This window comes from Manis pentadactyla, chromosome 14 (genome assembly GCF_030020395.1).
Source record: "Manis pentadactyla isolate mManPen7 chromosome 14, mManPen7.hap1, whole genome shotgun sequence".
NCBI classification, from domain to species: Eukaryota; Metazoa; Chordata; class Mammalia; order Pholidota; family Manidae; genus Manis; species Manis pentadactyla.
In genome coordinates this window covers 69,373,160-69,394,894 of record NC_080032.1, presented here as the reverse complement: position 1 = coordinate 69,394,894, position 21,735 = coordinate 69,373,160, and the positions used below count along the sequence as shown (strand labels likewise).

General features: G+C 45.8%; 1 protein-coding gene across 4 annotated transcripts in view; it reads right to left on the bottom strand.

The window, feature by feature from the left end:
- The window catches only part of ETV6 (ETS variant transcription factor 6), a 225,111-nt gene extending 207,710 nt beyond the window's left edge, over nt 1-17,401 (bottom strand). For 2 of the 4 annotated variants that reach the window (XM_036909716.2, XM_036909725.2), the window contains exon 1: nt 17,224-17,394. In XM_036909716.2, the coding sequence (XP_036765611.1) occupies nt 17,224-17,256 (33 nt within the window). In that variant the 5' untranslated portion in view covers nt 17,257-17,394. Of the gene's footprint in view, nt 1-17,223 lie in introns of all 4 variants that reach the window. The other 2 variants (XM_036909743.2, XM_036909761.2) reach the window with 2 other exon arrangements.
- Between the last annotated feature and the right edge of the window lie 4,334 nt (nt 17,402-21,735).

The window sequence follows — 21,735 nt, the reverse complement described above, 5'->3', positions numbered from 1 at the left end:
GTGGGGTAGGACTCAAACAGAATTCCCTCCATCTATTCCTAGAACAGAGCTGATTAGTTGTTGAAATTAAAAGCAATAATTATGTTAATTTTGAAGGCCACTATTTGAAACACTTGTGCATTTAAACTGGGTTTCTTACCTAAGCTGAATGAGACCGACATAAACCACAATGAAAAGAGTAACTTTTAAGCCTTTTTACTCTATAATGAATCTCATGAATTATTCTCAATTATTATAAATTTGGATTTTTTATCCTATCAGGAGCTGCTAAAACCTACTTTTCTTCCCCTGTTTCTGAAGGGTGTGCTTGGTATAAGTACCAAATACCCCGTGACATCCATTTAGGTAATGAAATCCATTTAGGACAAATTTAGGTAATGAAAACTGGTAAAATGTCTAACAGGTAGATCAGTGTACCCCTAAGAATAAGAAAAAGGTAACAATAAACTATGAAGTCAATAAACCAAGGTGAACAATTAAGTACTAAAAGAGCGATCTGTGGAAGGAGTAGAATCAGCAAACAGAGAGAAGGAAGGGTGAGAGGTGGTGTGCAAATGAGCAAGAGGCCACCAGGGAAGTCAAGTTCAGGGTCCTGGGGCCAGAGCAGACCTGTTTTTGGAGAACCCTCTTCAGCACATCTTGTTTTTAAAGACACTGTGCAGAAGGGCCATGGATTCTACTGGGGGAATATGAATGAATGCATGGTGATGTGGCAGGAAACAAATTTATTTTATTTTAATCAAGACAAAAAAGGGTCCTATCTGAATAGAACACGGAAAGTGTTCCCCAAAATAACTTTACAGAGGTGCAGGGGAAAGGCTGGAGGAAGATGAGGAGGGACCCAGGGAGAGGTGGGGAAGTGAATGGTAAAGTAGTAGACTAATAATAGAGACAGAAGGAAGTGGTGCGCCCCAGGAGATAGAGATGCAGAGAAAAGCAGGCAGGAGAGCCTGGGAATCGCTGGTAATTATCTTATTGCACAAGAGGTGGCAACAGCCAGGGCCTTAAAAGAAAAAAGAGAAAGAAAAAGTCTGTCTCCCCCAACACACATACTTCTTTCAGATCAGACTTCGAAGTCACCTATAACACAAGCTTGAGATTGGCAACTGTGAGCCTCATGCTAAAGAATCCTATTATTTGCTGGGAACAGTATTTTGATGTTCTGGGAATGCATATGGGTTTGACATGGTGTAGGAATGAAAGTAAAGCTCAGAAAAGGGAAAGTGAGTTTGTGGACACTCCTTAAAGATGTGTGTCCATGCATGTGTGTGTGTGTGGTGGGGGGTATATACTTAGACCCAATTTCCAATCCCCCACAAAGTGAGAGTTCTAGGAGTCTAAAGACATGGCCCTGAGTACAGCACAGCTAGAGGAAAGTCACGCGCAGGTGCACACGGGGCAGCTGCCATCCATCTTAGAGGGCAGGACTTGCCAAAGGAATTCGGCTGCTGGCCCGCGAGGTCCAACATCCTGCTCTGAAGATGGCCAGTAAGGAGGCATGCGCTTGTGTGTGTTTGTTTAACAGAGGTAGCACACCTGGCTGGGCAGTTGTGCAATCTAATACCACAGGAGGAACATTTCTTCCTGATCTCAGCTTGTGATCAGATTCTGCCCTGCAGCAGAAGGCTTAACTGTCCTTGCAACTTTTATCCAGAAAAAAGACAAACACACTAACTAGTCCTGCTCAATACCAGCCAGGGGTCGCAACAATGGATGGAGTTCAGGAAAGGCCCATGGTGTGGTGGCGTTGGTCACTGACTGTTCCCTCTGCTGCACCGGAAGACTGGCTGCAAGTCAGACTCTTCTTCTACAGTCCCAATCTCAACACGGTTTCATCTTCAATAGAAGTGATTTGTTAAAACCTAACAGGGTGCCCTTTTCTAAGAATTGCCACTTAAATCAAAAACAGTGAGAAGTCCTTTAACAGATCATACCTAAGTTAGGGCTTGGAAAATATGGAAACTTCTGGGGGGTGTCCCTCACACACAATCACAGGGTCACCAGTTCGCCTCCTATTTACGTTTCAATAGCTCATTAAGAAAAGAGTCCTTAAGTTTTCTCCTAGGCAGGTCAGTTTTTAAGCAACTTCACATGAAAACCAGGACTGATAGCCCTAATATAATTGTGGTGATTCAAAAGCATGTTCTGAAGCAGGTTGTGAGAATGGAGACTGTAATTCCTCAGAGCTAAATGGGGGACAGTCCCTAGACTAAACTGTGGTATACTATTATCAGGACCCCGAGGCCCAGCGCGGAGCTCCAGGTTCCTGTGTGCCCTGAGCAGTAAGCTGGTGAGCTTACATTGGACTGGTGAGGCTGAAAGGAAGCGGACAGGAAGGATACGGCCTGTAGATCTACAGACCTGGCAGTGGAGATGTTGAGCAAGGGCGGTAACAGCAGGAGGAAGCCTGCCAGCGCCACACGGTCCATCATCCAAGCTGAGTGTTCACGGCAGGGCACACCCGAGCAGCTGCCCCACCTTAGCAGCTTCATAAACGTGTATTTTCACTGGGGACACATGGGCCTATGCTCTGCTGCTCCCCTGCGAGGCTTAGATTAGCGTTCCTGGAACAACCCCCGACTTGCCACACAACCCCTGCTGAAGCCTATCTGAGAGTGGCAGGGGAAACCTCAGACTTCCTCCCAGGACCGAAAAGGACTACAGCAAAGCGGCGTGGAGACAGACCCACCTGCAGCCAAGATGAGGCGGAGACCTGGAGGGCTGGCAGGCAGCTGCAGTGCGGGTCTGAAAGAGTGCCGGCATGTGGCCAGGAAAGCCTGGCGGGTGACAGTTTAGAGGGAACTGTACAAGCACTCTTGCTGGGGTCCGGTTGGGTTCAAAAGGTTGAAGCCTCTCACATATGCTTGTGCCCCAAACCCCAATCGTATGTCAGTGGCATCAAGAGTAAGGAGAAACAAGCCATTTGGGCTCGCGTGGAAGGTCCAGGGATGTCTGCTTGTACCTGAAAATACCTGACTTCTCCCTATGGGTCTACTTCACACTCAGCAGATTGTGCCTAACCCTAACACCCTTTCCAAATTGTCCCCTCTTTAAGCAAACAGCACAGAGTTGTCCACTATAAACAGAAATGCTGAGGCTGGCATATCATCCACAGACATGACTTTGAGCTGTTCTCCTACCCTTGTGGTACACTCAGTGGCCCCCATTAGTCCCCGGACAGTAAAATTAAATGCCCCATGGGCAGCGTCATCTCAGACAGGTGGAGAAGAGGACATGGGCTCTGGAGAAGGCTGATAGATGGCTGACCCAAGTACAGGCTCAGATTCCTCCCTTCACTTGGAAAGGCAATCACAGCTTTTACAGAAGGTTCCAGAAGCTGCTCTATCAGGTTTTCCCAACCGATCAGCTAGTAGAGGAATGAGGTGGGGGGAACAACCGTCAGCCCCATACAGTGCTGACAGGCCACTGGTTCGCAGGGTATCACAGCCAAGCCTGTCAGGATGGCACTGGCTGAACCAACCGCCATGAGCTCTGTCTCCCTGACCCAGGAGGCATCCTGAGCCAAGCCAAGAAAGGGAACATACCCATGAGAACATTCATTCATTTGGGGCTGTCCATGCTTCTTCCTGTACATCTGGCCTACAGGTGTCAAGCCTTTTCTCCAGCTGCCTGTGTTCCCTCTGAAAAGTGGGCAGGCAAGGGGGAAAGCCCGAGTGGGTGCTGTGTGTCTGTGCACTGCTTGGTCTCACCAGAGGACCTTATGTACTGGGGATATCCTGGCACTGCAACAAAAATGAGGCCTCTCCTTTCTTCCTTCCTCTGCCTTCAAAGGGCATCTGCTCAGGATTTTAACTGTGCAAGGTCTTTGTTACACTTCTCTTATGTATCACAGAGCCTAGCACCCACTGAGCCCATAGGAGAAGCTTAATAAATACTTGCTGACTTAAACATTCTATCCAAACTAATATACATGGGACCTTCTCTATGCCAGGCACTGTGCTGGACTCTGGAAATATAAAAACAAATCCCTCAGACTCCTGCTGTCCGTGGGCTTTCACTCTAGTTAGGGGATGATACACAACAAAACTATAACAGGATCACTGCCAATAACGACCACATTCAAGGAATCGTAGGACGCTGTGCCTGTCAGCAATAGGGAATATGCTTAATGAATGGACTTCGGATGAGAAGTTGGCAGCCAGGCAGAAAAAGGATCAGGGGAAGATTCCAGGCATAAAAGTTCATTGTGTGGTTTGGAAGAAGAGGAGGTACTGGCTGTGACATAATGTGGAGAGCAAGGCCAGAGATGATTCTAGGCAGGTAGACTGTACAGGGCCTTGCATGCCTTGCTTAAGAGCTGGGTTTCATCCCAAACTGCAGTGCCAGGAAGGGACTGATGTGATCAAATTTTTATCTGCAAAGAAGCATTTTGGGTTGGACTGGAAGGTGCAGGGAACGGAGGTAAGAAGATCAGGTGGGAGACAACTGCAGATTTGGGGCCAGCAGGGAGACAGTGCCAGTCAGGATGGAGAACAAAGGACTGCGTGACACCAGGGGTGTGGCACAGCCCCCAGATTGCCTCGCAGGCCTCAGAAGACTGCACATCTGCCCTCCAGAAGCTTCTGGCCCAGCAGCCTAAAGAAGCAACGGTGGATGAGCCCATTAGCGTGCCGAGGACCAGAGAAGGGTCATCCCTCACTCCCTTCATCTGGGATGGCTTTCGTGGCAGAGCTGGCTTTAAGTTAGCCTTTGAAGAATGACACAGAGGTGACTTGGCAGAACTATTCATTTACTAGCCTCGGTTTGGCTGTTCTCCCCTGGGATCTGTATCTTGAACAGTTTTATTGAGCTCTATCTTGGTGGCATAAGACTCTTAGATGGATTCTCTTAACAGAAACCTCCACCAGGAAAAGCTGCCATCTTCTCTCACATTCATCCTGCATATCAACAGCTCTTGGCAGACTCTGACCTATGTGGGACAGAAATAAATACATAAAAACAATAATAATAAGTCTTTGCCAGGCTGGCAAACTAATCCAGTCAGAGGATTATAAGAGGCACCTGTTTTCTAACACAGCAGCGGCAAACACAGTCAAAGCACCGCATCCTAGTAACAAGGAATAGTTCTCATTAAAACCCAATAGTAGCAGAAACTAGCATGGACCGATTTTCAGCTCTGTCACCTGAATGCAAAAAGAAGTTCCAATAAGATTAGACACATAATAGGGACCCTGATTGGCTGAACTTGGGAACCTGAATGCAGTTTGCTTATAGGGAGGTGATTTACCTATTCACCCAGGTATTCTAAATCCTTCCAGCAGCTATTATATACTTAGACTATTATTATAAACATACTGAAGCTTTTTGAAGTTTGGTTGATTCACACCCTGTGTGTTGTTTCACACTTCTTCATTTAAGCCAACTTAAAAACAAACCAGAACAGCCACATGGAATGTGGACACTAACAAAGAAGCGAGCAAACAACATTTAAAATTAGCTTTTCAATTCTTTCACCACTGAAGACACACACACACACACACACACACACACACACACACACACACACAATCTACCAACATATAAATACCACAGGCAAAGTATTCTGCAGCTGCAATATGTACATATTACCTTTTCAGACCAGACCAGGGAGATGCTCTTAGAAACAGCTTGTTAACAGCCCCTCACATTACTATTCATCCGTTTACAGCCCATCAGAACACCAGCCCTCTAAGGAGACATATTTTACATCTATCTGTAAGGTTTCTTGGCCACAAGGCTGAATTTTGTGCAATCTTTCACTCTGTAAGCTAGAAAGCAGATTCTACCATAATTTCTGTGACTTACGATCCCATCAGCATGCAACACATGTGCATATATGCAAACAACAGAGTTACAAGAACAAACCCTTGGAACAGAAGCAGAAAGATGCCCAAGCAAACACAACCAATACCATATTGTCCTGAGTAGAACTAAAAATAGCACAGAAAGGCATGGTGTCAGCTACACTCTCACTGTTCTCCCTAGAACATGCTAATTCTAAATTCCAGTGTTGATTCTTCAACTTCAGTAACTTTACCTAAGAATCTTTCCCTGACCCAGAGAAGCTCCCTTCTAGGCTTTGAAGCATGGAGCAATCTTTCAATACACTTCAATTTTGAAGCCATTAATGCATACCAATGCAAACAAGAGTGAATCTGAAAACTGTGCATTTTCCCCCAAAGCCTAACCTTTGTGCCCTAGGAACCTAGGACCAGCTGAGAAACTGCCTTTCTGGCAAATGGTATCCCAGAACCCCCTGAAGGGCTAAGCATGGTCAACTCCCCAATATGCAGCTGACTGGACTAACCCTTGCCTCACTCTGCCTGGGGAGGTATGCAGCCAGAACACCCCCAAAGGAGCATCAGCCTATCAACACAGAGTCCCCAGAGGATTAAGAGAAGACAACCCTGAGAATACAAGACCCCAAGAGAATCACAGACACCAGTTTGGGGACCAGATCTGTGAAGTGGATTCTTTTCAGTAATCCATTTGGCATTTCGCCTGGCAGTCTATACACATGAGCCTCAAGGTAGAGTAACTGGATTTGCCCTAGACTCTGCAGGCCATCCCAAAATGTACCCAAATAAGAAACAGGATGTGTTGTGAACTCACTTTTACCTATAACCTAGATACAATGAACCAGGGTCCCAATTCTCATCCACCCACATCTCCTCTATGGGAAACCTATAAATACCACCGCTGAAATGGAAACATACACAGAACCATCTTTCCCTTAAACTGGACTGCTCGACATGGTGGTGAACCACAAAAGCACACAGAGGCGTTCCCCTTACCTTATGGAAGCTCCATTTGGCCATTTTACCACATGTTCAAGACAGACAAGTTCTCAGGAGAGCCAGCTCACGTTCACCATGACTTGCGTCCCTAGGCCTACCTCTGGCCTCTCTGCTGGAATAACAAGGCCTCTCAGTGGGGTCTGCATGGCTCTCTACCTCTTTCCCTTCCTGCATTTTTAAGGTTCTTTTCCTGCTGAGGCCTTCTCCCCCATATCTCCAAGCAGAGCACACTGCCTCGCACCCAGAAGACTATAAATAAATATCCTGCCATTGGTGTCTGGGTGGCTTTGTTCATTTTCTAGGAGAGGTAGCTTAGAAAGGGCAAAGGTGCCAGGCAGGGTGGGAGCATGTAATAGGAGTGTACTAATGGGTGGCCTACTTGAGGTGTAACAGAACACCTAGTCCCTCTGCCTGTCTCCTGCCCATGTGGGTGAATGTCAAAGATACCCTCACGGCATGCTGAAAAGATTAGAGGTCATCACGCCAGCCTTCCTGTGCTCGCCAACATTCCCTCTGGATTCCCTTGTGTCCAAAAGCTGGGTCTGACCTACAGCTGACTGCCTGCAGAGCAATGCACCCTCACCACCTAACTCATGGCCCTGCCAAAAGCACAGAGCCTCAGAGATGCAAAAGGGCAGAATCCAACATGCAGAAAGTAAACCTTTGTTCTCTGGTTCCCTAAGGATAAGGTCTCTCACCTTTCCAACTGCTAGGTCGTCTCTCCTTCCACCTCACCCTAAAGTACTCCAGTCAGCAGACGAAAGGAAGGCCTGAAGGGTGCAGAGTCAAAGAAGGAGCTGGTGGCTTTCCGGGGGCTTTGAGATGTAGCCAGCCAAATCAGGTCATTTCGGGCTCCAAACTGGGGGGAAGAGGAGACTCCCACACTAGGGATCTGTGATACACAGATCTCATCCCCAAAATAACAACACTCTACCACCCAGTTCGTCTCACTGCGAATACAGGCACATCAAAAGTAAGAGAGATTCCCGACCTGCTGTCCCCACTCCTCAATGGTTGCTGCTGTCAAGACCCATGTCAGAAGAGTCACGGGTCTCGCCTGTGCCAAGCACCGGTCCAGTGAACTCATGACACAGATTTTTTTAATCTCCCAGATCTCAAGTCAAAAGGAGGACACAGCAGCCACAAAAGGCTCCAGAGTCCAATCCATCAGATTTTCCATTTCCCAAAACCAGGCCTGCCAACTCTGTGGCAGGCATCTGGGCACAAGCCCACAATGAGGCCCGAAGGAGAAAAGAACACACTTCTGTCCCCTTGGGCACCTGGCTGGTGATCACAAATCTATACATGAAAATACGCAGCTGGACCATATGGCTGGGTCAGGAGACAACCCCAGTGTGGTCTCCTCTGGCAGGCATCTGATTTGATGGTCAGGGATGGCCTGGGACAGACAAATGGTCTAGGAGCAACAATGACTAATGAAGGAACTAAATGTGGAGAAAAGCTTCCTTTCCTTGTCTGAACTCCTCCAAGCAGCTCCAGAAAAGAGCTCAGCAAACTCCCACGCCCCTTTTTATAAAGTCTCTGTTCCATTTCCTCTTGCCCACCCCAGTGCAGGTCTACTGATGAGAGTATCCATTACCAGGCTTCCAACACTACCGATTCTAGTCATCTCCTGACCTGGAGAGACCTGGCTTCTCCGTTAGAGACCCAGCAGGGTTCTGGCCATGCCCATGGCGAGGTGGCAGAGCTGAGCCCTCCCTGCTTCTCATCTCTCAGCAGGGCCTCAGCTGCCACACCCAGACGCACACTTTCACTAGGGAACAAGGGGAAGTGTTAGGGGAGCCAGTAACTTCAGACACAAACAGGCTGTTCTTTGGGGCTTCATTTTTTTAATTACCAAGTCCATGTCTATCAGTAGCTCATTTCTTCCAGGAAATACTTTAGGGTCAGCATCTCATCTTTGGTTACTGCTTCTTCACAAATAGGGGATGTGAGTGAGGCAGGGATTACTGACCTCATTATACAGATAAGTCTTCAGAAAGATAAAGTTACACGGCCTGTCATAACCCACAGAAGCGGGAACATGCAGCGGAGCAGAAAATCACAACCTTCCGCATACATTTTCTAGGCGTGCAGACACACGTGTCTCTCCAAACCTTTGCTCCTTCTTCAACAGTCTCAAAGCACCCACACCTGCTTCATGGGCTCGGTGGAAGAGACAACTACATCCTCTCCACTATTCGTCAAAGAGGGTCATTTTCCTATCCGTATTTTATCTTCTCATTTAACAAGGGTCCTTCATGCCCCAAAGTAACAAATTTGGTTTTTTCCAACTCTTCTGTATAAACTTCCTCTGAGAGCCATCTACTCCAGTCTCTTGAAACTGGAAATTCACCAGCCCACAGCAAACAGTGTCTGTTCTGTGGTCAGACAGACATGGAACTGCCTGTTAAACAAAAGCCGACTAAAGAATGATGCTGCTTTCAAGTCTCACCCTAGCCGCAAGTAATATGCAACTGTATGAACCAGCGATCCCTGAATAGGTTCAAACAGTTGAGTGCTGAGTAATCATGCCAGTTAGAGTCACTGTACAGTACTTCCAGACTTAGGTTTTTTGCTTTTCTTTCATCTCTGGAAACTTATTCAGAACCACAATAGCTATTCCAGCAAAACGTGACCATAAGACGCAAAAAGGCATTTGTTAGTATCATGCAATTGCAGTTGGCTCTTCTGTCTGGTTGTTGGGGCTCATATTCAATTAAAGTTCAAATAAGAGCTTTGCTGAACACTGATTGAGTGACCCCAGTCCTGTGGAAGCTCCATGGGATAGGGACTTTTTGCTGGGGGTCAGCCAACTTGGGAGGCCTGAATTTGAGTCCTGGAGGTGCCATGACCAGCCATGTGAGCCTGTGCAAGACCATTAACATGTCTGGCCTCCGTGTTCTCATCGCCATAATGGACACAGAGGACTAAAAAAATCTCTAGTCCCTTCTAGATCCATATGCTTTCGAGGATATATAAAGGGGCAAAAGAACATATTTTTTTAAACAGTGTAAGGCACTGCATTGTGTAATTTTCATATCCCAACAGAGACAGGTGTTTGTATCACCACCTTAGATCAGTTAGCAGGGCAAGGTTACCATCAATAAACTCAAGTTCAAGGATTCACACTCAGGTCTGTCTACTCCCAGGTCTGTGCTCTTCCCCTTGAAGGGCTGCACAGTACGGTGATGACTGGTCCCCTCTTCTCAGAACTCATAATCCCCTAAAGGGAAATCGACTTTACAGGCAAGAACCAAAGAACATCATGGGACAGAATATAATGCAAATCAGACCCTGTACTGGCGGTGACTGGAACTACACGGTGGCAACACTTAAGTCACTGAGCGCACTCAACCCACAGGGGATGCGTCCTTTTCAGGTCATACAGGAAATGAAATCGTTTTCCGTGTATCTGAATCCCACATAAAAGGTACCCTGCGGAGCACCTGATGTCTGGTGAGCCTGCAGATTTACAGCAGGGTCCTCTCCCTTCTTCACTGGGGAGGACAGTGTTTTCCATAAGTCATTCGTCCAGATAACTGAAGTGCAGCCTTTTAACATGTAACAGTATTTTTATGCCAAACAGTTTTGTGGGATAGCTTTCCAAAATGCATTACATTATTTCCTCACTTCCTAAATCTCATAATTTAAAGTTTGTGTTTACCTGGGAAGTCATAATTATGATCATGAATATCACTGGTCATTGAGTGATGCCATATGAAAGGGTTTAACTCTACGTAGGAGTTCTCAGGATGAAGTCATGCTTCCTGAATTCTTGTCTGCTTTTTATCATTTCCCTCTGCCTCAGGGTAGAGGGGCATGGCCCCAGGATGGAAACCCCCATGCTCACTCTGGCTGGTCTACAATGAGCAATGAGACCTTAGCCATGGTACTTAAATGCTATAGCACTTGGTTTCTTCATCTGTTTCAGGAGAAATCTGGGTTATGATTTCTTATCCCCTCATATCACCTCCACACCCCATCTCTCTGCTTTCTTCCCCTGTATCTGCTCTGAGGGTGGGTTTCATCAAAGCCGTTTCACTGCAGACATTTATGAAGTCAGATGGGCAAAATTCTCTCTTCATTCAAGTAAATTAGAACAAGGCCAGTATGGTTAGGGTGTCAGGGAGAGGAAGAGAAAAAAGATACCTTTGGCGACAGGGGACAATCAGGGAATATGTGAAAAATCTTCAAATAGATTCCTACGATCACACAGATTTAAAGATGCACACAAGGGATGGCTTTTAAAAGAGCATTGTGTCTGTGGATTGTTTTAAAGGACAGCCATAGAAGGAGAAGAAACTGTCCAAGCACTGATGCTGGCATAGGGGTCTAGTCCCGAGGCTCGGCAGGATGCAGACACAGCTCCGGAGGGGAAGGGAAGCTTTCTGGGAAACTCATTGAAGGGCCCACAGGGAAACCCATCGAAAGACAAAATACTAGAGAACACCAGGAACTGGCATACAAAGGGAAGGTCTGGCCATTCATTCCAAGGTGGGTGGCTCAGTGTGGTATCTGGCCAGGCCAGCTTACAGGGGAATGCCTAGGAACCACCCACCTTAGAGGGGACCGGAGAGGGGAGGCAACCGGCAGCAGTTTTGCTCATCTGGGAGTTCACACTTAACAAATCTAGGTTGGTCTCTTCTTAGTCAACCCCACCCCACCCCAGCAGTCTGAAAAGTCCAGAAAATGTACACAAAGACCAGGCTTACCTGTATATTTTCCCTATCTAGGAAGAAAGGGTTATCAAGCAAATAAACATAGCAAATAATATCTTTGTGATAATGCTTTGACACTGAAGGAACCATTTCAAGCTCCCGGTAGCACTCATTTCGAACCAACAGCTGAAGAGGAACACAAGTCATTTTTGCCTATTCACTGAGGCCCATTCCTGAAATGCCCCCATAAGGGACACTTTATAGGTTTGGTTCCTGTTTGCTCAGAAATAAATAAAAAGACATTGGTTTTTAATAGGCTCTAATTCTAACTTCTCACTCACTAGGTCTAGTCTCTTTCCCTCAAGAGTAGGTTTGGCAGAGAACAATCTTTAAGCTGGTCTCCTTTTGGTGTGGGAATGCTGAGTAAACTTACACTCATTCTATCCCGCAAATACACACATCTAACAACAAATACAACAGCAAGGGGCTCTGCCTGAAAACAAATTCCAGTACTTTCTAAAGGGGCATTCACAGAGGGAGAGATGTCATCTGTATACCCCTCAACCGAGGGGGCTTTGTTGAACCCTAAGTCACTCAGCTGGGAGACCCGCACCAAAGGGCAACTTCCAAAAACCGGTAATAAAATGACACTGCTCTTCAAGTGACTCCAAAAATCCTTTGCCTCTTTGCACCTTCATCTTCCTCGGTGTGAGTAAATGCTGCTCAACTCAGACTTAGAAAATTGGTTTTACTTCTACCTTCCTCTGGTACCCACATTTGGAATATTTTTTCCTTTGACTTACTTCTGCTAAGGACATAAGCTACCCTTCTAGGTCAGCTGCCATGTTTTTAGCTGATGCTGTTGGAAACAGGGAGCTTACTAAACATAAATTCAGGTATAAATTGGGCTGCACCTGGAGAAAAGAGCCTATGGCTCACTCAAGGTTTCCTCAGAAAAGGCCCTGGTAACAGGTCCCCTGCCCTCAGCCCAAAGCAGAAGTACCAGACCCTCCCACACTATACAAAAGTATTGCTTCATCCCACCCCCACCCCCCCTTTGGGTATCCATCCCAAGGACTCAAAGCAGGATCTTGGAGAGATTTTTGCACACGCATGTTTACCACAGCACTATCACAACACCATGTGTTGGAGGTAAACCAGACGTCCAACAGCAGATGAACAGATGAATAAAATGTGGCATATACATAAAGTAGAACATTATGCAGCCCTCAAAAAAGGAGATCCTGTTGCATGGTACAACATGGATGAAACTCAAGCATGTTAATGCTAAGCATCATAAAATAATGTACGCTTCCACGCACATGCAGTTTCTAAAGTAGTCGATGTCATAGAAATAGAAAACAGAAAGATGGCTCCCAAGGTCTGGGAGGAGGGAAGAGGGGAAATTAGCGATTAGTGGGTATAGAGTTTCAGTGTTGCAAGATGAAAAAGCTCAGAGAGAGCTGTTGTGCAACAATGTCAATGTACTTAATGCTACTGTATATTTAAAATGGTTACGATAGTAACTTTAATGTTTTTTACCTTAGTAAAAAAAAGTATTGCTGCAAATAGTGGTGCAAATAAATACATGTCCATCCAGCCCTTCTTCCCTTCATCCCCTACTCCTACGACTTCCTCTTCTCACATCTAACAATATACCCTCTGGGCCCAGGGCTCCCCCCACACATCTTCCTTAGCACATACCTCTGTGCCTTCAGACCAGCTGGCCTGTGATTAAAATGGACCAAGCTAGGAAGTGCCAGAGAGAGTGCAGCCTATTGTATCGAATTTCCTTGGCCTTTTATAGGGATGAACCCAGTAAATGTGGAGCGATGGCCTGAGAACCAGGGGCCCAGGTTGCTCTGAACATGGCTCCATCACCAAGCAGCTAAATCACACCAGGTAGCTGCCTGGACCCCTCTATGGAAACAGGTGACTGCTCAGGTCCCTCAGTGAGGAAAGTCTAAAGGCTCTGATTCAGCTGTCGAAGAATCCGAAGGCACCTTAGACGCCCGCTCATCTGCTCCTTTTTAAAGTCATTCCTCAAGCCCCTTGTATCTTGTACTCAATTCCTTTTTTCGTCTGTTTTGACACAAAAGCACTTTTTGAAAATGTTATCAAAATAATTGAGCAGTTTTATTATACCAAAATTCTACTGATGGTAATTCTTGGACAGACACGCAGGGAGTGCTATAGGCCTCCGAGACAGCAGTGTGGTTTTCTTATTAAATACTTTATGCAAGCAAATGGATGAAGGTGTTCAGTCAGAGACAGAGGGGAAAGGGCCCTGACTGTGTCCCGTGTCTCACTTCAAATCAGCAAACAATACAGAGAATCACTTCTGTGCCAGGTGCCAAGCTAGGTACTAGGACACAGAAATAATCGCTGCTAAACCGAAGGAGCTCAGAGTCCAGGAGGGCAAATCCTGAGTCTCCTAGTTCGTAACAAAAAGAGATTTCATTCTGCTAAGATAGCTGACCAGTACTCAGGGCAGGGACAAATACAGAAGGCAGAGAAAAGGGGACTGGGAAGTTATGCACCTAATTTTTGTGATCTGGGTGGCCCTCGCCACTGACGGCACAACAACCCTCTCTAAGGTGCCAAGCCTTAGGAAGGACTGTGTCTGCTGGGCCATAACCACTTTCCGCTGCAACTTAGCTGAACTTAAAACTGAACAGGTGACCTGAAGGTGAAGGCTGATGATGGAAAAGCTGGCCTCTTCCTTCCACCCATGACCAGCACAGTCAGCTACTCAATCCTCTGAAAAAAAATCATTTGCATTTACATAGTTGGCCCTTCCTTACACTGAAACAACCCCAAATGGTCAGGAATAGAAGCATTTAAACTCTCATGATGAAGGTGCCACAACACACGAGGGGCAGCCCAGGGCAGATAAATGGAGAGGCCTGGAGATTGTTTGGGTGACCTTGGGCTAGTCACCTTGTCTTCCACTGTAAACCACTTCCCTCCGTAATGGGAAGATGCTTATAAAGCGCAAAAGAAATATAAAAGCCCTTATCAGGTATGCAATGTCAGCCACCATCACATAAGAGACACATAAAAGGTGTTACTGATTGACTGATTCAGAAACTTGCACCTTGGAAATTTCACCTAAATAGCACACTACTCTTTTCTAGTAGAACAGACAATGCTCAGAAGTAAACAAAGTACCTCCCTCGGTGGCCACCTCTGCTCAGGCTCCTCTGTGCTCCATCATACCAGCTGCTGAGGAATTTACTGCCTGCTGACCAGCTGCTTATAAGGGATGAGAGCAAGTGAGGAAGGTTTCAGGAATGCACAGGAGTGAAGGAAATCTTGCCACATTCAAAACCTTTCATGTCACATGTCTTCAGTACATCAGATTCACCAGCTCATCCTTGAAAGCTTCTGACATTCATTCTCTGTTCCACAGAAAAGTGTATTGTTTACTGGACTCTAGAAGCAATCCCAGAACTTACTTGTGGGTTACCAGCAAACATTTTTTATTATGCTGTCACCGTGCCACATCCCAAGGACTAAATGAAGCCCTGCACACATCACCAGAACATATTCAGATGACCCAGAATAATCCCAGTCCTTGGCCCAGCATTTATTATTGGCACACTGTGAATTAAACAATCTCCGTGGGAAAATACACTTCATGTATGTGCACCTAAACACATCCCCAGTCCAAGTAAATATTCATATACTGGCTGCACGAAGAACAATTCAATATAAAAGTGATACTTTCATTACCAGGGAAGAACATTAAACCTATTTTAATTACATAGAAATACACAGCCATGAAAAGAACTGAGAGTAAGCAAAAAGAAAAAAATGATATGCAAACTATAGCTGCAGTTTTTGTCTCACTTAAGACAGTGTTTTGTCGGGGTTCGTGATAGTTCTCTACGTGTGTAAGGAAAGGGGCGGCTGTACTCTTTTCCCAACAGAGGACCATGAGACAAGCCACTTGGTAGTTCCGCCCGCAGCACACAGACAGCCCAGCAGAGCAGTGGTGAACTGCAGGCTCTTCAGAAGTATCAGCCAAAGTCACAGAAAGGATTGCTTTTGGTTGTTTTCATCCTCATATTACTGCCCCAAATTGGTCCACCTTTTCCTGATGTCAGATTTATTGCTATAGAGCTAAATACAATTTACTGATTTAATACCCTATTATTTAGTTACCTCTGTTTGTGTTATAAAGTGTCAAATTAGATTATCCATATCATGCTCATTGTAGAATCTGATTTATGCAGCCAAAGAAACTGGTTTTGAAGTATCAAATTACCCTACATTCTTACTGGGACACCCCTTCCACCACAGCCTACTGCCACCCCTAGATATGCACAAACACGCAAGACCGAAAAGTTCCACTTGGCATTTTTGTGAGGCAAAAACAAAGAAACCCAGCCTACCTTTTCAGTTCTCATTAGCTCTACCCCAAACCCATGAAAATCCTTCCTGATAAAAACGCTAAAATCTAAGTGTAATTACGAAAACCTAGTAAGCAAATATAATAAAGTACTGCTTCCTCTAAACAGATTCTAATGGAAAAGTAGTGTTAAAACAGGAAAAGTTTCTCTAAATTCCCACCAATGAGGAGAAAAAGGTTATTTGTTCATTGTTTCTGCAGGGTCCACTCAATGCACACACATTAAATGGGCCAAGCCAAAAACAAACTTCAGCTATTTCAGCTTCTCACAGAAGCAGAAGGCTTTTCTACCTGGGCACGGAGGGAACCGTGAAATGAATAAAGTGCCTAATAAATGCGGCGATGGGAAAGATAACTGGGGGAGATGGACACAACCTCCTGCCTCCTCAGCCTGGCAAACTTCACAACAACTTTTTAGAAGCACACTCGCCTTTATAGACGGACATATATACATGCACACATACAACTACTTGGAAGCCAAGTGCTGTGTTTGCAAACATCCACCATCCTGCATTTCCAGTACTGCAAAACACGGCCAGAAAACGGAGAGATTTCTAAGATATCCTCTCCGCACTGTCAAACAAGGAAGGTCACTCTGCCTGGTCACCTAGAAAATTCTCTCTCCCTGCATCACAGGAGTTTTCTACTTTGTGATTGTCAACTTTCATACGTATCGGTGTAAAATAACCATTCAGCAACTTTATTCACCTTGGTTTAAAAAAAATAAGGAAAGAAAGGAAGAAAGAAAGAAAGAAATTCATTGTGCAATGCCCAGAAAAAAGCTGACACCAGGGCTGTCTCTCCGACAGCGCTTGCAATTACAATCAGAGGTGGAGGGTTGGGGGTGGGGGGGAAATCCTGTCTGATCAGACAGACCCACGGAGACCTTTAAAAAAAAAAAAATCCATCCCCAATAGGGACTGAAAAACTTTTTATTTTTTCCTAAGGAGACCACCCCTCGGGAACAAAAGTTACATTTCAGTCACATGTTGGGAGTGGGCGTAGGGAGCAGGGTTTTTTTTTTAAGCGCACTAATTACGGGGGTGTTTTGCAGTTCTGGAGACCACTCGGGTTCCTCCCGACCAATTGGGGCTGGCATTTAATTTTCAGAAAGAAAGAGGGTGGGGTGGGGGGACGAGGAGCCGACCGGGGGCTCGGCGCGGCGAGTAGCAAGGTTACACTAAAGGGTACAGCCGCCGCCGCGAGCTGCATCTCCTCCCCTGGCGCCCCAGATAATTTACTGCGAACAGGGCGACTGCAACAGCTCCCTCCGAGGAGCCCGGCACCACTGCCTGGGCCGGTGCAGCCCGGGGTTGCCGTGCACGGAGAGGGAGGGGGAGAAGGTCTTTACCTTAATGCTACACTGAGCAGGAGTCTCAGACATGTCTCACAGCGAGAGGGATCAGCAAGTTCTCAGTTTTTTTCCACTTTCCTTTCCTCTCCCCAACCCAGAAACGCTCCACGGCCAGCCGGACGCGGTCATTTAAGAAGTTTCTTCCAGCATCTCTCGCGGCAGCCGCCCCGGGGGTCCGCGAGCGCGCGCGCGGGGCGGGCGGCCGGCCGGCGGCGCGGGGCGGCGGGGGCGCGGGAGCGGGCCGAGCGCGGCGGCGGGGTCTGCAGGTCGCGGCGCGGCGCGGCGACCCGGGGAGCAGCCGGCCGGCCTCCCGCTCTCTCCTCCTCCCGCGGCCGGCGCCCCCGCCCCCCGCCTCCCGCCGCTCCCCCTCGCTCTCTCGAATGTTTTCCTTCCTGGAAGAGAGAAACTGAAAGGCAGAATTGAGAACGCTCTCTGCTCATTGATCTTGAGAGTTTCAGTGCAGAAACTGACGTGAATTCCCAGCACTGAGCTCTGCCTCTTAAAGGAGCCACCAGGAAATAAACGCTCGGGTTACAGCCCGGCGTCGGGGAAATAAAAGCCGGCCGGGGGGAGGGGCGGCGGGCGCGGGAGGAGGACACCGGGGAGCGGGGCGCGCGAGGCCCCCCCGGCGGGCCCCCGCGCGGCGCGCGCTCCCCTGCGCAGCCGGGCCCGGTCGGGAGCGGGCTTCCTCGGCGGCGCCGAACCGCCGCCTCGCTCAGGGAAGACGCGGCTGGAAAACGTTACACCGGGGGCCCCAGAAACCCCAGAGCTGGTTTTATTAAACGCCTCCCGCCTTCCCTAGCGCCGTTTCTCCGATACATTGAGATGCACTGGGGTGGGTTTTTTTCCCCCCTAAGCGCAGATGCAATGAAAATCATTCTGTACGGAGGGCCATTCCGGTAAGGACGCGGAATCCAGAGGAGGAAATAAAACAATAGCCTTTGTTCTGCTTCTCGACCGCGGCCTCTTTAAGAGAATCCACCAGGAAATGGGAGATCGGGTTACAGCCCGCACTCAAGGAGACGTGGGAGAGCGGGCGCCCGAGCGCGACGCCGGAGACAAAGCGGGGTGGCCGCGCCGCGGACGCGGGAGGCCGGCGGGTGGGGGATTCCCCTCGGTGGGCGGCGCGCGCCCGGGGATGCGCCTGCCGCAGGCGCGTCCCCTCCGAGCCCGCGTGCTGGGGAGGGAAGGCTGCGGGGCAGTTATCAAAGGCAGTTGAGTTCCTTTTCCTGACCCCCTTCCTCCGCGTTTCGAAATCCGCTGTCCATTTAAAGAAATAGCGGCCGCTACCAACCGAATTAAGTGACTCGACTACTAAGTTGACAGGACGTGTTCTGAAGATAATAGCCCCATCCCCACCCCCCCAGGACCGCTTCTCTGAAACTGTCATTAGCCGATCAGATGACTGACCCTGGGATCCTCGCGATGGAGGAATATTTGTGGGTGAAACAATAAGGCGGTGGGGCCGAGGACTCCAGCTTTGGCTACTTGTCTGATCATTCTATTTTTGTTTTTACCCATAGTCTTTTTAAATGCTCTGAAGTGCCCATTGCAGAAGACTGGGAACATTATTTTAAGTTTTAAGCCTGCTAATGAATACAGAGGGGTTTTAATGCGTGGGTGTGTATTATAAATTTATAAATACATACGCATAAATATGTACATAACTTGTGTGTGTATATAATACATAACAGGCAGATTTCCCAGACCGTCCCCATCCTACGAATCTTTCCTATCCACTTTCCTTCACCTTTCCACATAATAAAATGTATCCAGACACCCATAGGAAGAACACCCTGAACCAGAATTTATTAAAGGAGTCGGGGTGGAAAAGTGTGTTGTTGGAGCGAAGGTGGGAATAACGGGGTTTTTGTGAGTCTCCAGAGGCCCCAGTAGTTTCTGTTACCCGGTGTCCTCTCCTCTCCTAGAGATCTCCTGTCCACACCAACAAAGCTGCTTTGGACCACCTGCTGCCTCACCCGCACCCCACCCCCTGCCCCGCCCCAACAATTATTTATCTGCCTTTGATCCTTTTACTAAGGTTGCAGACATTGGTTCTGATGTCCTATTGCTGGGTTAAGTCCCGTAAACCTCTATATCGGTTACTTATCAGTATGCTCTGTGGCAACTCACTCAGTTTCCATAAAATGGGGGGGCGTGGGGGTGGGGAATAGTACTTATAAGATTCTTATAAGTATTAAATGGGCAAATATATATACAAAGTGCCTAGTTACCTGAGTGCTTGCTACATATTCTATGTCCTCACTTAATGTTGGCTACAATTATTTAACCTCAGGACCGAATTAACACTCAACTTCCTTCCCATTTCCTTTTACCTTCTCCAAGTGACTCAGGGAAGTAGTAGTTTGTTAGACTGTAATTCCAAAACAAAATACACAATAGCAACTAGGGCAAACTTTGCCGTTTAGACCAGGGGTTGGCAATCTCTTTCTGTAAGGGCCAGAAAGCAAATACTTTAGGCTTTGTGCTAAAGAGCCAAAATCAGAGACATTGTGCATATACTTATATGACAAGAGAGTAAATAAATATCCAGAAGTTTTTAACTGACAGAATGGCAGGTGTAATAATAGTAACTGTAATGAAGTCTGATAATGAGGAATGGAACTCTGCAGGGGCTAACATTTTATTTTGCTGAACAGCAGTTGAAAGTGTTGATCATCAAAATTGATTGCCAATGTTTATCTGTTAATGCTGATCTGTAATGCGATTTTACTTATTTCAGTTTTACGAATATCTTTCACTCAGGTACTGACAACTCTTATCAGTCTATAAGCGCATGATTTTACTGGAGCATGATTATTGCCTTCAAGGCATTTATGTAATTCTATGAGAATTATACAAGCTCTTCATATTTCCCCTCTAACATGCCATTGTATTGCAGATTAATCACTTCCAATTAAAGGTTAGGTGGGAACACCTCAGTTGAACAGTTAAGTGGGTTTTAACATGGAAATTTCCTTTGCACTCGCACCAAACTCCAAAACTCACTGTCAGAATTGTAGTTTGAATTCAGAAAAAAATGTACCTGCTATAAATTTTATGTTGGAATGATGATCTTGCTTTCTGTTTTAACTTTGACAGCATGGGAAGGGTATAAAGCTTCTTGGTATTATTTGTGATTCAAACAATGTTAGTCATGTCAGAATGATTAACTGCAGTGTAAGCATCACATGTAGTTCTGCTTTGCCTTGTAGTTTTAGGTTGAATTTATGAAAAATTTTACCAAGTCTGTAGCAAAAGGTAATTTCCAAAGCCATTTGGTGTTCAAAAATAGTGATTGAGGGAAGTTTCATTCATTCATCCCCATTTGTCAATTGTTTCTTTATTCCTTGTTTACTTAATTATTTGGGGTAATTTGGGTATTTTTTCATATTCCATTAAAATTTGTAGATTGTCTTTCTAGCTTTTCTTCTTTATGTGAAATACCATGGTTGCTCTAGAACTTAAACTTTGCACCTTTAATTATCACAGTCTATCTTCAAATAACGTTCTATTTTATGAATATATAAGAAATACATAAACTTTAAACAACATAATTGGATTTATCTCTCTCCCATCCATTATGATACTCTTATATTTTATTTCCATGTTATAAAACCCACCATCCATTGTGAGGTTTTTTTGATATTTTAAAAATTGCCAATACATGTATATAATGAAAGTACTAAAATATATGTTGCTTTTGAATTTGCCCAAATATTTGTCTTTTCTAGTACTTTTTAATTCTTTTTTTTTTTTTTTCAGATCTGGTATCATTTTTATTTGGCCTCAAGACTTTTGGCATTTCTTCTGGCACAGTCTGCTGGAGATGAAGTCTCTGTGTTTGTCTCTGTGAGGATGTCTTTATTTCACATTCATTTTTGAAGGATAATTTTCACTATATATAAAATTTTAGGTTGACAGATTCTTCTTCCTTTTGGCACATTAAACCTGTCATTCCATCTCGGTCTCTATTTTCTTTTATTAAAAGTCATTTGTAGTTCATATTTTAGCTCCCTCTGTTCAATGTCTTCTTTTCCCTAGCTGCTTTTAAGATCTGTCTCTACATTTAGTTCTCAGAATTCTGGTTTTTTTTGTATTTGCATCATTGTGGTTTTCTTTGTATTTCTTCTTCTGGATGCTGGTTACAGTTCTTGGACCTGTAAATTGGTATCTTTCATTAGTTTGGGGAAATTCTCATCTGTTGTCTCTTTGAAGAGTTTCTGCCTCTTCTCTCTCTTCCCTCCTTTTACTACTCCAATGATACAAATATTAGATTACATGGCATTGTTCCATAAATCTCAAATACTCTTTTGATTATCTTTTGCTCTTTCTCTTTCAACTTGGATGACATCTCTTTTCAAGTTCCTTTCCTCTATATCATCCAACTTAGTGTTAAGCCCATCTAATTTTTTACTTCTGATACTATATTTTTTATTTTTAGCACTTCCATTTTTTTATGTTCTCGATTGCTTTTCTAAACGTTGCCCATCTCTTCATAGATGGTTT